This window comes from Argiope bruennichi, chromosome 10 (assembly GCF_947563725.1).
Source record: "Argiope bruennichi chromosome 10, qqArgBrue1.1, whole genome shotgun sequence".
Classification (NCBI taxonomy): domain Eukaryota; kingdom Metazoa; phylum Arthropoda; class Arachnida; order Araneae; family Araneidae; genus Argiope; species Argiope bruennichi.
Window position 1 is genome coordinate 52,735,839 of NC_079160.1, and position 14,252 is coordinate 52,750,090.

The 14,252-nt window shown below is 26.3% G+C and overlaps 1 protein-coding gene across 4 annotated transcripts in view; it reads right to left on the reverse strand.

Moving 5' to 3' along the window:
• The window catches only part of LOC129988558 (F-box DNA helicase 1-like), a 46,216-nt gene that overhangs the window by 14,593 nt on the left and 17,371 nt on the right, over nucleotides 1-14,252 (reverse strand). For all 4 annotated transcript variants that reach the window (XM_056096809.1, XM_056096810.1, XM_056096811.1 and 1 more), the window contains 7 exons: nucleotides 12,529-12,618; nucleotides 11,000-11,219; nucleotides 9,411-9,576; nucleotides 9,018-9,154; nucleotides 6,483-6,582; nucleotides 5,205-5,347; nucleotides 1,079-1,148 (listed from right to left, as the gene is read on the reverse strand). In XM_056096809.1, coding sequence (XP_055952784.1) covers nucleotides 1,079-1,148; nucleotides 5,205-5,347; nucleotides 6,483-6,582; nucleotides 9,018-9,154; nucleotides 9,411-9,576; nucleotides 11,000-11,219; nucleotides 12,529-12,618 — 926 coding nt within the window. The remainder of the gene's footprint in view (nucleotides 1-1,078; nucleotides 1,149-5,204; nucleotides 5,348-6,482; nucleotides 6,583-9,017; nucleotides 9,155-9,410; nucleotides 9,577-10,999; nucleotides 11,220-12,528; nucleotides 12,619-14,252) is intronic.

Sequence of the window (14,252 nt, forward strand, 5' to 3'; positions counted from 1 at the left end):
TTAGCAATATGAATGCACTTCCAGCTAGAAAATTATTCTAAATGATCTAAAGAATTATACCTTCTATTTTTTCAATTAATAATTTTCAGAAGTATAATTTACAATAAGAATAATCAAAAATATTTTATTAGATATAAAAATTAGAATTAGGAATAAAAAATTTAAATTTTTTTTTTAAATAGATAATTGACTTAAATATTCTAAAATATAATTCTTTGTGCCATTTAGAACATTTTCTGATGAAAAATTATATGCTTATATTTAACAGATTAGAAATTAACAATTGAGCTACAATTGGAATGGGCACTTTATATATTTTAATAATTAGCAAACTGTGTTTAGTAAGAAATAAAGAATTATATATATATATATATATATTGATATTTTATAGATGCATTTAATCAATTATTTAATTCAATATAGAAAAAGCTGCCATTTTTACCAGGCGGATGGTTTCCTTGATTAAAGCTATACTTAAATACAAATAAACAGTATATATAATCATGGAGAATTATTACTACCTTATACAACCAAAATTTTCAATCAAGATACACAAATGATTTTATATCTAAATGGGTCTCATTTTATAAAAGTTTTTTTTTTTTTTTAACAAAACATTAATTAAGGAAAACCAAGAAATTTAATACGTGAAAAGCTTTGTAAGAATGCTTAAACAATTCCAATTTTGTCAAACTTCTTAAAGCTATTCAAAAATAATTCAATAAGAAATGTAGCATATTCACTATTTGGTTGCTTTTTAGGCAATCTAAATCAGATTTGATTTGTCTTAGGAATATCAATTTGAAAAATGCAAGAACAATATTTAATCCAATATTTTAATTTGAGTGGTGAAATTTAATATTATTTGAGTGGTGAAATCATACCTTCCACACACCATTGTCAAAAGATTAACATCTATTTGTAAGATTCTATTCTTAACAATATTTTATAGTTAAATCCCATTGAATATAAGAATTAGGTACCAATAGCATTGTTTCAGAGAAAAGTGATGAAATTGCTAATATAAACTTCTGTAATTGAAGCACAGGAAATGTTAATAATGAAAAAGTAACTTTACCGAAACTAGAATCAGGGCTCAACAACTTGTAGATATCTAGCATCTGTTCTAAATTATAGCTTCTCACTCCCTGAAATTAAATATTTCATTTATTAAGTTTATTCAAGGTACACAGAACAATTTAAAAAATTTTTAATAGCAAATTTTATTGTATAGATATACGATGGCAAATGAAAATTGTTTTTTCCATAAAATATTAGTCGCACATCCATGAATTTTAACATTTCTTATTGAAATACTAACAAATGTTTCAGTTATCATTTCATTATGCTTACAAAAATTGATCTATCAATCACAAACTTGGAACGTGAACAATGCTTCTACACTTCCAAAGTTATTTTCTATAGAAAAACTAAGGAAAATTATAGAAATTATCGCTGCAACAGGTAATCAGTTTTTGTAGATGAGTTGTTTCATTTTGAAATAATTTTTAAGTCAAAATTATTACTGAAATACAATTTTTAAATTCAAGAAATTGATTTGAACTTTGTGTATATGATATGAGTTCCTTTCTTTCAAATACCATGCATCATCTTTCAAAAGCTGTGTAATTATTTTAACTCCTTGACAACCAATATAGCATGTGTTATAGCACAACCAATATAGCATCACAATACTGCTAAGAATTCTGTAAAGTAAAAATACTTTGGCTTCTTGGCACTAAATTTGGGGTAAAGCTGCTGAACTTGGCTAAGAATCTAAGCTAATTTATGGCATAGCATCCCATGCTATGTGGGTCAGCTAATATGTTGCTGTTGTAATATATTAAAAACTGCATTGATTTTGCTTTATTAACTGTAGATACTGGTAAATAAATTTGTTTGAAACATTTTAATTAAGGTCTCTTCAATCCATGAATTTATTTGAGCTATAACAAACTGGTTTCAGAAGTGATAGTGACGACTAGAGAAATGATTGAAATGGAGACAATGTTTAAACAATTCTTTGCATTTATGTAAGGAATGCAGGGTAATATTTTAAATGTGATGAGCACAAAAGTGGATATTACTCCAAAGAAAAGTGATAATAAAAATAGCCATCACAAGGATGCTGAAGACATGTGAACAAGAGAAAATTCTTGAAGTGAATATTGAAAGTGATGGAGAAAATGCAGACAAAATGCCTTCTACTACAGAAAATCAGATAACAAAGAAGGTGATGTAGATGAAAATCAGAAATATGATAATAAAAGGGAAAGTACCCATAGTTCTTTGTCCAATAGACTGAAGAGAAAGAAAATAACGGATCAGCAGGTGAAGATGATAAAAAGAAGCCACAGAAATATAAGAATGATGCAGAAGACAATGCTGAATCAGACAGTAATACAGAAAGTAACCATGAAAGATCTGAAGCTGGAGATCTTATTGCTGAGAGTGATGATGATGATGAAGAATTTGAGGGCTTTGATGAAAGTGATTGTGGTGCAAGAGAAAACTTAAATGCTGAGAAAGTGAAAAGGAATATAAAGAAATGAGAAAAGATTATGTCCGTTTCCAAATATGATGATGATAAAAAAGAAATTGAGGAAGTTTCTAGCATTATTGAAGATGTTTCTACATCACTATTGAAAGAAAGAAATATATAGGAAGAACAAAGAAAAAAAAGAGAATGAAAAGGCATGCTCCTGTTTTTTTTTTTTTTTTTTTTTTTTTTTTTTATCATCATCATCAGAAGAAGATGATGTGGATAAAAAAATGGGAGCATTTTATATTTGATTTGGATTTAATGATGAAAGAGAAAGAAGATGAAAGCAGGAATTCCTGAGGTCAAGAGAAAGTGAGAAAGCATTTTACAAATTGAAAGAGGCCTTAATATTATTACAGACCATCCTGTCACATCTCGAAGTGAAAATGTTACAAAAGTGTAATGGTAGAATTGGATCGCCAGATTCAGAATCCCACTTTATTCATAAAATGGAAGAAATTTTAAGTTCAAAATTTGCAAAGACTTTTGTCGACTCTTGCAAATCAATAAAACACAAACTCTTTTCAACCACAATCAAATAACACAATGAAGAGATTCAATTGAATAATCCTGATTAATATTTCCCTCTTCATCTTAAAAAAACTAACAAGACTATGATCAGAATTTTCCCCCTCCTGCTTGCTTAGTGAAGTGCCACCCATAAAACAATAAGATTCATACCATCCTAAATGCTCTTTGGTCATGAAATCCATCTGCCCCATCATTTCTTATTCAGGCTTCCTCCAGACTCTTCCTTGCCTGAGGACAATATCCAAGAGTATCAGGTGTTTTTAACAGAGATTAAAGCCCAAACTCGAATTAATATAGCAATGCAGAAGATGAAATCCAGGTAATATATGTTTTGAAATACAATGGTAATTTCAAAAAAGTATCAAAATGTGTCGTTGGAATCCAATTTGATGAAAGGGATTTTCTTTAAAGCTATAATCATCCTGAGGAAGCTCTTTATTTAGTTCTGAAATGAATGAATGATTTTGTGGTTCAAATCTGAAAATCATCAAATTCTAGACTAAGAATTTTCCATTTTGATTGCCTAGTTCCTCATTATGATAACATCTCCAAAGAAAAGATTAACTGAAAGTATGTTTCTTTCCTTTTGAAAATCACATATGACATGTTAGTTTGTCTGAATTGTAAACAAATTTTCCTAAATTTTATTATTTTTTAAACAAATCTTTATGATTGTAATAATAATTTTTCTTTCAGTATTTGCTTTATTATTCTGTTATTTATAGCATAAGCCCCCACCAAAATTTGTAATGCAGAGCAGAGTTAAAAATATTTCTACCCCTTTGGTCTGCATCATTATTAAATGAACAATCCCAATCTCTGTTTTGGTGTTAAGCAATTGAGAGATTTGATTGTCCAATTAATTTAATTAGAAGTTATGAAAGCCAGCAGGCTTTCTCATGTATGCAATATATACATTATATTACAAATTACATCTTAAAATATATATTTTGTACACATAAAATCACACACATAAAAAGAAAAATTCTAATATATATAAATTATTAAAATATTTTAATTTTGTTAGGCACTTTATACTTAAGTTGTGAAATTTTATGCTTTCTTTCTTTTAACATAGAGATTAAATGTTTGATGAACAGCTGATATTCAATGACTTGTATCCTTCATTTGCATGATTGAAAATCTGAGCTGATTTAACACAGCTTCTTCGTTTTTTTTTTTTTTTTTTTCCATGCTCTGTGACTGAGCTAGCGCATTGCTTTTATAATCCATTAAAGATTGGATTTTTTTTTAAAACTCTATGAACTGTAAATATTTGTAAATAACTACAGTAAAAAAATTAATGATTGTGTAATATTAATAAAAGTCCTAAGTCTAATCTAAGAACCAGTCCGAATCATATTATTATCAAGATTTTTTTTTAGTTATACCACAACAAGGACACATAATTTTTTTTTTTTTTAAATATTGCTTAGTATTTTTTAATCCACTATTTCTGTGCACACTTAAATAAAGAAACTCTGAAATTATCCACTGTATGTGGCAGTAAATCATTATTATATGCAAAATTGAAAGCATAATTCGGTAACAAAATTAAAACCAATATAATTTAAAAGTTTATTCTTTATATGCCAGAACTCTTTTTAACATTCAGAAATTCAAATCTAATATGCATAACAATAACATAATTTAACTACACTTTTGCATCTTTATTTATTTCTTTATCTCTGAAGTACTATTTTATATTAATTTTTTTTTTCTGTGTATGTCCTATAATTCACAATCAAAATGTTAAGGAATAACAAAATACACCAATTTAACAATATTTTGCTTAGAATATATGGCATACTGGTATAAGTTACAGCGAAAAAAAGTTTTGGGAATGGTGTTTTTTTAAATGGGTCCTTAAATGATTAAATAATAGTTTGATAAATGTTATTTAAAGCACAGTGAATTAAAACAACTTAGCAATTAATATAATCTTAGAACTTTTTCAAGAATATATGGAAGAATGCATTATTTCATTTTTGCAGAAAAGAAGCCATTAAAGTTTAATCTACAAATTCTAATAAAGATATTTTTTTAAAGATGATTTAATAAAAATTAATATTTAAAAATGATTAATATTATTCTTAGCTTATACAACAGAAAAATTCAACTGAATGCCTACCCCAACAAAGCATCCATGGATAACTCTAGGTTCACTTGGTTTAAATCTCCCTTGGCAACACATCCTAATTGCTTCATTGATCAACTGTGTATTACTCCTAGCTATAACAGCATATTGTCCTTCTGCCTTTCCATTAACATACGCTGCAATATAAAATGCAGTTCATAATAATATAATTATCAAATCCTATTAATTTTTTATAAATAAATTTGATTTAAATTTGTCCTAATTAGAATTATATTGATCATATAGTCTCAGTTTCATATTGTTAAACAAAATATAAGAAATTTTTATAGCTTCAGTTATCATGTGAAAATATTAATTTTTCTTGCACATTTCTAAATAAGACATTCTTAACTTTTTCTTATGCTACTAATTTTTTTTTTGTTTTTTTTTTTTTGTTATAAAAAAGTAATTACGTAGCATAACTTAACAATCTTCATAAAATACAAGTATCAATAAACAATGTAAGAAAAAAATTTAAATGTAATTTATTTGGCTTAACACCATATAGCAGTATCTTTTTAAAATGAAATAATAATATTTCAAAGCATTACATTATGTTTCTCACTTTAAAGGATAATAAATATAAATATACTTTAATAAAAAAGTAATAGAACTTTCATTATACAACCATTAACATAATTAATACATAAAAAACTCTTAAGTAAGTTTTTATTTGAACAGTCAATTAAAAAAAAAAAAAACTAGTGTTATGGGAACACATTCCGTCTCATTGATTTGAACAGACTTTAAATACATATGTATCTGATTACAATAATCAATGCTTCAATTATTTATGTATCAACTATTTTTATAGATAATTTTTTCATTGAAATCAAATTAACAATTTAAGAGATACAAATGGTTTCTTCAAGATTGGAACTGATGGAAATTAACTGTAGAATTATGAAATAAAATAAAAAGCAAACTTTTTTATTTTGACTTAATAAAATATTTTAACTTTCAGAAATGAAAATTAGATTTTCAAAAATTTCTATAAGTTGAATAATAAGATGTAATTAAAAAATAAATTTAAACAGTACTGAAAACTATAATTTTTTAATACTAAGTAATATAATAATAATATGCTAATAATAATAATACACATTAAGTATTTAAATTTAAAACTTGCACCCTTTAGCACCTTCAAATTAATAATAATAATAAAGGTAGAAAGGTTCACATTCAGTAGCAAATCATTCTGTCAATCAGAATATTCTGTAAATGATTAGTACTAAATTAATTAACTGCTGAGATATAATAAAAAATACTTACATGGTTTATTAGAACCCACTAAGGTATTGGAATGATCAGTCTTCATAACTTCTAGGCAGCATGAAGCTACATAAGCAATTTCTGGCCCAAATCTAAATGACTAAATTGCAAGAAGAGAAAAGAAAAAAGTTAGAAATAATAAATAAAACTGTAATTAATCAATAACTCTAACTTAATACATTATGCATAATTTAAAAAATTAAAGTTGGATTTAATACCACTTTTTTTTTTGATAAACAAACTCAGCATTTTGCTTTAGAGATATGCAAAAGAATGCTAATTATAAGCTACATTATAAATGTCAAAAAATCCGATTTAAAAAATTCAATCTAACAGAATGCAAAAATTTTATAGTATTCTTACAATAATTTAAATAAATATTCAATATTATATAAATAAAGTCAAACAGATGAAAAAATTATTCTTCACAGCATCAGGGGTGTTTGTGGGACCCCGAAAAATCCCCTGAAACTTTTACGGACTTACTACCGACATTTTGGAGTTTCGAGAAGGGGGGGGGGGGAATGAAAAATTACGATTATGAAGTATTGAATGACCTAATTATAAAAGTTCAATGAATTACTTTTTTTGCAAAATTAAGACCTTTGAACCCAGGTCACGTGATCTCACATCTGGTCGAACGAAGTCTCCCCCTTTTTTTTCTGCCACGCCTACTTGCCGAAAAGAATCCAGAAGAGAATGTCCGAGAACCGGGGAAATGAATCATAACTCGCAATAAGGAAAGAACAAAAAAGAAGTTTTTTCCCCCTTTTCACGCATTATCACTGCCTTTGGAGAGAGAAAGGAAAAGTTTTCACCACACACACTGACCTAGCGTTTTCTGCTTTCAAATCAAACAAAATTACCCAGATCAAAATAAATAATTCATTATTATTCCTACTTCCTTTTGAACGACGATCCCCGGAATTTCCAGGTATCGAAGTTCAAAATCCCCGGAATTCCGGGGTTACCCCGGAGCACAAACACCCCTGCAGTATAAAACAATAGACAGATAAATCTTTTAATTCTAAAGCTGCCATGTTATGATTAATCCCATTGACCAATTCAAGATTCATGATAAAGAACTTGTTTAGGTCATACAATCTTAGAACATGAAAGTATCATCCAAAGCAAAGCCACAAAGATCAATATCTGGGGAAATTCAATAAGTGAAATGTAGAAGTTTAGCACATTTGTGTGTTCTCAAACAATACACCATTTTAATATTTTTTTAACTTATTCATCAGTTAAATAATTAATTTAATTAAACTATGATTTTACATACGGCACCACCCAATGATAAATAGGATAAAATGATTTTATGATTCCATGATTATTACTGCACGAAAATTATAAATTAATGTCTACAAATAAAAAATAAATTTTAAAAGTCTACTTTTTAATGTATTAAAAAGTGTTTTTGAAAAACTATTTCAGACAAATGTATCTTTGTTCAAGCAGGCAATTTAAATTTAAAAAATAAACATTTCTTAAGCATCTTTAGAGAAAAAAATTAGGAACATTAGCATGGTAGTTTTGATGTTAGAATTATGAGTTATGATGAAATTCTCTAAATTGGCCAATAAAGTATAAATATAATACAAGGAATATTACCAGTAATCTATGAATATTTTTCATAAACATTGAGGGAAGGTTATTTAACATATATATTTTTAAAAATCTTATTAAAGCATTATTACTGCATACTTAAAATTACTTAATCACATTAATCTTTATTAAGGAATGAACATTACACTGACACTTTATTAATATTTTTATATTTTATAAGAAAAAGTGTGAGGAACATGAGTAAACAAATTTAGGATTTAAAAATCAACAAATTTTATTAACTATGAATTTAAAGTTTTCTCTTTCATTTCAGAAATTTTGATCTGTCAATTGTTCAGTTTTCTCATCTTTAATTTTTCACAGAGCATTAGATTTTCTTAGCAAAGAAAAGTCACTGGTTTGTAGAACAAGTGAAATAACTTTGTATTTAATTTCAACAATTTCTTTTTCTAAGAGAAATTTCTCTTTTTGTAGATATATTTTTAAAAAGCAGGTTAAATGTTTCTTTTCTTTATGTCACAAACAGCAATACCTTTAGCTTTCTGTTCTAAAAAAGCAGGATTTTTTTTTTTAATCAGCTGATGTTGGTCAATTCTTCAGCAAATTTTTGTACAAAAATTACTTGCAGTAAGAATACTTAAATTCACTAACAATACGATTGAAATATGATTTTTAAAAAACATGTGAAAAAAAAGGGGGGGAGCTGAAGTCACTTTGAAACAAGTGCAATTTTATGGCAATGCATAAAATTATCACTGAATAGAAACAAATTTTTTTCTCATATAGATTAGCAAAGGATGAAAGATTCAAACAATCAAGGAGATATACATTTTCCCACATTATCAGTATTTTTCTAAAATTAAAGGCAAAAACCTTTCTATACTGTCTTCCAGACTCATTGATATTTCATTAGATAATAAAATTTGGTGATTCAAAATGACTTTACTTACTTTAAAAAAAACTTACTTTAGTCAAATAATAAACATGTGTGGGAGTAAAATTTTCCAAAGCATTAACTGCTCCACGGAATCCATAAATTTGTTGATTGGGATCTCCAACTAATATCACAGGAAGTTTCTGAGACATCACTATATCAAGCATTGCTACAAAATAATAATAAAAAAAATGAGAACTGAATAGAATTATCACTGAATAGAAAATATAAAAAAAAATTCTATGACAACATACATTTGTAAAAATATCTGTATTTAATATGATTTTTATAAAAGATAAATGCATTTTTAAATTAAAAATAGCTATAGGTTAATCTTTTTTATATTATACTAATAGATACAAATGGATACCATTAAAAATTACAATGGATAATTTAAAAACAAACAAAAAATATTACTAATTTACCTAAATTGCAATCTTGAGCTTCATCAACCATTATACAATGATAACCAGTAAGTTTTGGCTTGCCTAGCTGATAAAGTTTTAAATATACATCATGTGTAATTTTTACTTGCTTATTTTTTCGATCAATCATCTTCTCCCAATATAATTTAGCATCCTTCAGAATTTTCTGTGAAAAAATTTTCATGATATATATATATATATATATATATATATATATATATATATATATAATCAATTTTCAAAAAATGAAGTAAATTATTCTCATTATTTAAATATTTATCAAAAGTTAATTCATTACTTCATCTTAGAAAAATTGCACATTTTATTTTACAAGTAAAAATAACAGAATTTAAACTAAACCAATTTAAAAATCACCATATAATCATACATCAATCAATTTTTTAATACAGGTCAAAATTATTTCATTTTGAAAAATACTTGAAAAAATAAAGATGCTGATTCATTAAAAAAAAAAAAAAAATACAGGCAGTACTAATAAATTAAACTGTCCCTAATAGATTAATTTTTTTTTTTCTCTTTTTCTATAAATGTAATTTTTACATTTGTATTTGCAATAGTTACTTTTATTAGCATAGTTTAGCTCACCATATTTACTGAAGTTACTTTTGGCAGCATATATAAAAAGCAATAATTTATGCTAAGCTTTGGCAGCTATTTTAAAGTAAGCCATAATTAATAAAAATGATTAAATAAAATATGTCAAATTTTGTTACAGTTTCTTGAAGCAACTATAAATTGACATATGCTTCATAATTCGGATATATTATATGTGAATCTTTAGTCATACAATCTGATAATTTGGAGTTTGGAATAGCATTTTTCATTATTTGTGACAATTAATTGCTTTGCTTGTATGTAATATACTTCTGGTAATTACCTAATTTGTCTATAGGGATTACAAGACTTTGGAAATCCATTTACTGTTTTATCTATCTTTTGATCTAAAATTATGTTATAATGTAGACAAATATGACAATAAATGAATAATGAAAGCAATTTTAATACATTAATTACCTTTTAATCTTTTTTTAATGACATAGATAATGGCATTATGTTCATTAGCAATTTGTTCTGATTAGTATGGTTCTAATAAAATGTAATAGATGGCTGTCTTTTTTCTAATCACACAATTCTGATATGATTTATGTAAATCTTGTGAATGACCATTCATGAATTTATTGCATAAAAATGATAAATGCAATAAATTCATGGTTGATCATAAACTAAATAGGAGTAGTGACAGAATGGACAAACACCTTACATTACATACATTGTTTTCTCATTTGTAATAAGCAAATGAGAAAAAATACTTTGGAGAAAAACTTATTATCTGTTTGATATTTCTAAGTGGAATTCCTATGTGTTGCATCAGAAGTCATGCAAAAAATTTTGTTTGAAATTCAGACTGAACATTATCCAATGTGAAACAGCACAAGATACAACAAAACAGATTGACATGCATACCCTCCATTTAATATCCAAAAGATTTTTTTTAAATTTTAAAAAATTCAATTTTTTAAACTTTAAAATAAAAATGGTTGTGGAAAAAATGCATTCAAAATACTTACAAGTTTGTCTGCTTCATGAACATTTCGTACACCAGTTTCACTTTGAGTTGACGGAATATGGAGTAACTGAATTTCCTCTTCTGCTGAGAACAAAAACTTTTGTATTGTAGAATGGACAAGCTTTGCATATGTATGCGCAGGCAAAAGAGAACCTTTATATTCCTGAATGTGAGGAACTATATCATGGGGCCTAATTTTAGTAGCTATTTTGAATCTCAACCTATAAAAAAATTTATTTATAAAAAATATTACAATAAAAACAAAAAATAAGTTTGATAACAAATAAATTTGAACATAAGTTAAAAGTTTTATTAAACCTTTTAACATTTCTCATGAAAAAAAAAATGTAAACATTTAAATAACTTCAATGGCTTGCATATCTTTTTTATAGTCATAGATAACCAAGGTTAGGTTTTTACTAAATAATTTTTGAAATTTATATTTCTCAGTTAAAGTGACAAAATTAAAAATGTATTATAAAATCAAAGGCTAAATAAGTCGAACACACACTTAATAGAAACAATGTTATGCAAACAAATATGAATATTTGCTCAAACAATGAAAAATTATTATTATTTTTTTTTTTTTAAATTTCAAATCAACATCATTTCAAATTATTTTCATTTCAATAAAGCTTTTATTTTCAAAAATTGATGATAAAAAAAAAATCGGACAGAATTTTTATAATTCTGTTAAGATTAAATTTGTTTAAAAAATTGAATATTTAATTCCGTTTCATTTTAGAATCATTCATTCATGTGTCCACAGAGATAACAATAAGCAGCAGTTTCTGTTAGTAAGTTGCTACCAAGCAAGGATATTTATGTATTAATCCCATACCATTGGCAAACTTTTAGTCTAAATGCATGTAATTGGAAACATAGTCAACATGCTAATCTTTGTTGATATATTATTATTATTTTAGAAAAACTGCAGGTTGCAATAAGCATGAGATCTCTGATGATTTTTTTTAATTAATCATGTCATTAATACATAAGTACTCAAACAAACAAAAACAAAACAAAAAAGAGAGAGAGAGAGAATATACACTTGTTCATTTAGAAAAGAAATCAATAATTTTAAATAGAAAACAACAAATGGAGAAAATGCTACATAGCCCTAATTTGAAAATTACACTTATTAGAAAATAGAAATTTAGTTTGTAATTGATTAAAATTCAATAGAAGAATTATTTTTGGTGTGACCTCTTGATTTTAAATTACAATTAAATTATGTTCAACTCTCCAAACAGCCATATTGATCAGCTGGAAAAAGCTCTTTTATTAAAAAAAAATAATAATCTAAATGATAATATTGATAAATCAGAATCTTTAAAAAATGCAAAATGAAATATCAAAAAGGAAAATAAAAATTTATAACAGAAATTAAGCATAAAATAACAATCTATTTATTAAGGCAAGTAATACATTACCTTAACCAAATCACAGCTTAATAATAAATCAAAACAATCATGAAAAAAGCAAATCAGACATTTTCAAACCAAGTTAAAAAATATTTCAATAACCTACCTCTTTCCAAGCAACGGGTAAGCTAAAGAATGAGCAGTTGTACATGTTACATTGGGTGGAAAGCACTTCTTGGCTTGTTCACAAACAGAACTAAAACACAGAGAAAAAAAATTACGAAACATTATTAGAAAGAAATATTGCAGTATATTTTCCGTAATCAGAATAACTGTATATTTCACCTATTACTTTTATTATAAAGCACAAGTACTTTACCAATCAGTAAATTTAATACTTCCAAATTAGAAGAGAAAAAATGTGTACCTTCATTTTTAATCATTGTAATTCTGTAACTGATTGCCCCTTATTGTCAAAAGATTAAAGGTTTTATTAGCAAAATTTTTCACTGTTTAGAATGATTTTTCAGTTTTAGAAATGAGCAAAAAGTTATTTTGGGGAGGAATCATTCTAAAAAAAGTTCTTAAAAATAACTCTCCACATTTAAAGAAGAAAGAAGAGTTCATGTTTAAAAACAGAATTCCCTTGTTTTTCAATAAATGTATTTCAGAATAAAGATTTCATGTATTCATATTTCCCAGTTAAAAATCCTTATCAACTTTTCTACAAAACGCCAATAGAAGATCCCCAAGACAAAAAAAATTAATTATTTTTCAAAAGAGAAATGTGAAAACTCTTTTTCCCTGTCAATGAATTACTTTCATCAATCATCTGCTTAGACCTGTAATTAGTGCATCATGTGGAAAAGAAATCATTCATTCTCATTTCTGATTTTAAAGTTCTAATTTTCCCACACTTTTGGGCACAGAAAATTCTGTAGACATTTATTTTTGGAGATAATTTAAAATAGAGACATGCTAAAATCCGGTTTGTATGCTCAGAACACACTTGATCATTATTTTTTGCTGTGGACAACAACACTAAGTAATTATCCACCATTTGAAGATAAATTACAGCAAAAAATTCAATAATTCTTTGTTTCAAAGACTAAATTCATAGTAAAAGACTTATGTGGTACTCGATTGTTTCTACCTATATTTCATTTGGTACATAATGAAATTTTTAAAAAGAGTTGGCTTTAGTTATTATGAGTTGTCACATTAAACTTGCTAGAGTTAAGAGTTATCTTTACAAAGAAAAGAAAACTTCCAAGTTGGAAGTAAAAATGAAAATAATTCCTTTGATTGCATAGTAGGGACTCCAATATTTCCCAACCAAATCTTTGCAGCTTTGAATGAGGAGTTTGGGACAGTTTCCAAAGCTTGCCAGAAAACAGCCTGAACTTGAAACCTTTAGGCTTTCATCTATTAGAACCCAGTAAAAGAGCCTCAGAGATCAGAGGTGTGACTCTGAAAAGGATCTCACACAAATCATGTGACAGCAGCTCTACTCGCGGCTGATTGCATTCTATAACATTTGCATTTTCAAACTAATCCAGTGATAGAACAAATGCCTCAACATGAATGACAATTATGTCATAAAGTAGTAAATTGGTAATACTTTTATTTCCCTTTCATATTATCATTTATTGGGTTTTTTAGTATTTAATTGAAAATTAATTAGATTAAATTAGATTAATAATTAAATACTTAATTACTTTAATATAAATATGAAATTAATTATTGTATTATTTTGAAGCAAAATTAGAGAAAATTATTTGCCCTCCACTATTGGGAATATCTTACCCCACCCCCTGAAAAATTTCTGTCACCACTTCTATCATGGAAAATGAATTAAGCCTGTCATTTAATGTGAGAGAAAAACATGAA